Source organism: Oryzias melastigma, linkage group LG18 (assembly GCF_002922805.2).
Source record: "Oryzias melastigma strain HK-1 linkage group LG18, ASM292280v2, whole genome shotgun sequence".
NCBI classification, from domain to species: Eukaryota; Metazoa; Chordata; class Actinopteri; order Beloniformes; family Adrianichthyidae; genus Oryzias; species Oryzias melastigma.
The window spans coordinates 214,275-216,908 of record NC_050529.1 but is presented as its reverse complement, the minus strand read 5'-3'; the positions used below and the strand labels follow the sequence as shown (position 1 = coordinate 216,908).

Here is a 2,634-nt window from a genome sequence, read left to right as displayed (position 1 = left end):
GAGGGGGAGGAGTTTACAGGGGAGGAGCTTACATAGGGAGGAGTTTAGAGGGGAGGAGTTTACAGGGGAGGAGCTTACATGGGGAGGGGCTCTCGGGATACCTTGAGGAAGAAGTTGGGGGGCCGTCCGTCGTCCCCCGTCATCTTCTCAAACAGGATGGTGTAGATGCCCAGCCGGGTGGTGGTGTAGGTGGCCTGGCGCAGCAGACCTGCAGACAGACTGACAGACCAACGAGACGTTCAGACCCCGCCCCCTCCGTCCCAGCATGCACCGCTCTGACAGGAAGTACCCGGTGTAGATGCCTCCGACTCCCTCGTTCTTCAGGATGGAGAAGAGCGCGTGGAAGCTGGTCTTGTACTCGCGGGCCTTGGTGCCCTGCCCGCTCAGCTGCATCCGGTTCTTCACCAGGTCCAGAGGCTGCACGAACACCGTCGCCCCCATCCTGGAACACGGGACCAAGAGAACCATCAGGACCATGAGCACCAGAACTATCAGAACCAGAACCATCAGAACCATGAGGACCAGAACTATCAGAACCATCAGATCCATGAGGACCAGAACCATCAGAACCATAACTATCAGAACCATGAGGACCAGAACCATCAGGACCATGAGGACCAGAACCATCAGAGCCATCAGATCCATGAGAACCAAAACCTCTGCAGAACTATCAGATCCATGAGGACCAAAACTATCAGAACCATGAGGACCAGAACCCTCAGGACCATGAGGACCAGAACCCTCAGGACCATGAGTATCAGAACCATCACAACCATAAGGACCAGAACTATCACAACCATCAGATCCATAAGGACCAGGACCTCTGCAGAACTATCAGAACCATGAGGACCAGAACTATCAGATCCATGAGGACCAGAACCATCAGGACCATGAGTATCAGAACCATCACAACCATAAGGACCAGAACTATCACAACCATCAGATCCATGAGGACCAGGACCTCTGCAGAACTATCAGAACCATGAGGACCAGAACTATCAGATCCATGAGGACCAGAACCATCAGAACCATGAGGACCAGAACCATCACGACCATGAGTATCAGAACCATCACAACCATAAGGACCAGAACTATCACAACCATCAGATCCATGAGGACCAGGACCTCTGCAGAACTATCAGAACCATGAGGACCAGAACTATCAGAACCATCAGAACCACTTCAGAACCCTGTCACAGGAGAAACCTGTTCTCCACGGATCGTTGATCGTTGAACAAAGAACCGGATCTTCTCACCTCACAACGACACAGCGGTCCACCTGGACTCAGGACTGGACTCCTCCTCACTCCTCTAAAGTTCTTCATCTCCTCGGTTCTGGATCTTCTGGGCCTCATACTCGCCCACCAGACGTCAGAGTTCATGATGGCGAGTCATCAAACATCAGGCCTCCAGGTCTGAACTGGACTGAGAGGTTCAGGAAGACCTTCAGAGGGCCGTCAGGACCCGGCGTGAGCAGAGACCGACGGACCTCCAGAACCAGGTGGAAGGTCTTTATCTGGGCCTGGACCAGAACTCTCCAGAACCTGCTCTGATCCTCAGTAAGGTCTGGAGGTCTGCAGCGGATCAGAACCGCAGCACAGGTCCAGCTCAAAGTCAGCGCCTCCAGGAGGCGGGGCCAAAACCTGCAGACCAATCAGGTCACTCCATTGGGTCAAAGGTCGACCCCTTCAGGAGCTCGTGGGCGGGGTCACACCTGCAGACAGGTGACCCCCCCCCCATCATGACGGTAAAGGCTGAGGATCTCCTGCAGGAGCAGACATGGATGAGGAACCGCAGAGGACAACCGGAGATGCTCCTGGCCTCTGGCCCCGTGCGCGTGCACGGCTGACACCTGCGCTCACAGCGCGCGCCATGGTCTTCAGCTCGGCAGAAAGACCTGGAGCCGGTTCGGCACCTCCCGAACCGGCTCCGCGCAGGATCGCTGTGGTTCCGAACCGGAATGTGTTTCATGAGTGAAGAGCGGAGCTGCGCGCGGGGTTCTGCACGCGGGGTTCTGCACGCGGGGTTCACCCTTGACCCCTGACATTAGCATGCTAGCTAACGTACCCGGCCAAGCCCCCGAACAGGAACTTGATGGACTTCGGTGAGGTCTTGGGCTTCGCCTCCGCCATGTTTGTGGTTGCAGAACCGCGTTCGGATCCGGTTCTGCCTGAGTGCCTTTGGGCCGGACGGTCCGCGCTCCTTCACCGGTGCAGCAAGGTGACTCTCGTGAACGAGCAGCCGAGCACGTCCGGAGCACAGCACGAAGTGGAAGCAGCCAATCAGAGGGCGAGGACGAAGACGACGGAAAGAGCCGAACAAAGCCGAGTATCGCGAGACTTCGCTGACCTCGTTATAGCTCGGATTTAGGAGTTTCTGATGCGTTCACGTACAGCGGATGAGGCGTAAACAAAGTTCTGTTGTCACGTGATGTCAACAGAATCAGAACAACACAAATTTATTCAAAATAACTAACGTAATGTCAATAATATTTATTTATTTTGTTTTTATTTTAATTGTCAATACAATATACAATACAATACTCAAATATATTTCAAAAATAAGCAGAACTAAATGAATAATGTAAAACATATACAATCAACAAAGGAACAAAATAAAAAAGTAGGTCTGCTC

The 2,634-nt window shown here is 53.4% G+C and overlaps 1 protein-coding gene across 5 annotated transcripts in view; it reads right to left on the bottom strand.

The window, feature by feature from the left end:
- The window catches only part of slc25a11 (solute carrier family 25 member 11), a 7,736-nt gene extending 5,433 nt beyond the window's left edge, over window positions 1–2,303 (bottom strand). For 2 of the 5 annotated variants that reach the window (XR_002918399.2, XM_024264669.2), the window contains exons 1-3: window positions 2,068–2,297; window positions 290–442; window positions 102–219 (exon numbers count right to left, since the gene is read on the bottom strand). Coding sequence is in view for 4 of the 5 variants with exons in the window: in XM_024264669.2 (XP_024120437.1) it covers window positions 102–219; window positions 290–442; window positions 2,068–2,132 (336 nt within the window). In the remaining variant the exon portion in view is untranslated. Of the gene's footprint in view, window positions 1–101; window positions 220–289; window positions 443–2,067 lie in introns of all 5 variants that reach the window. The other 3 variants (XM_024264672.2, XM_024264671.2, XM_024264670.2) reach the window with 3 other exon arrangements.
- Between the last annotated feature and the right edge of the window lie 331 nt (window positions 2,304–2,634).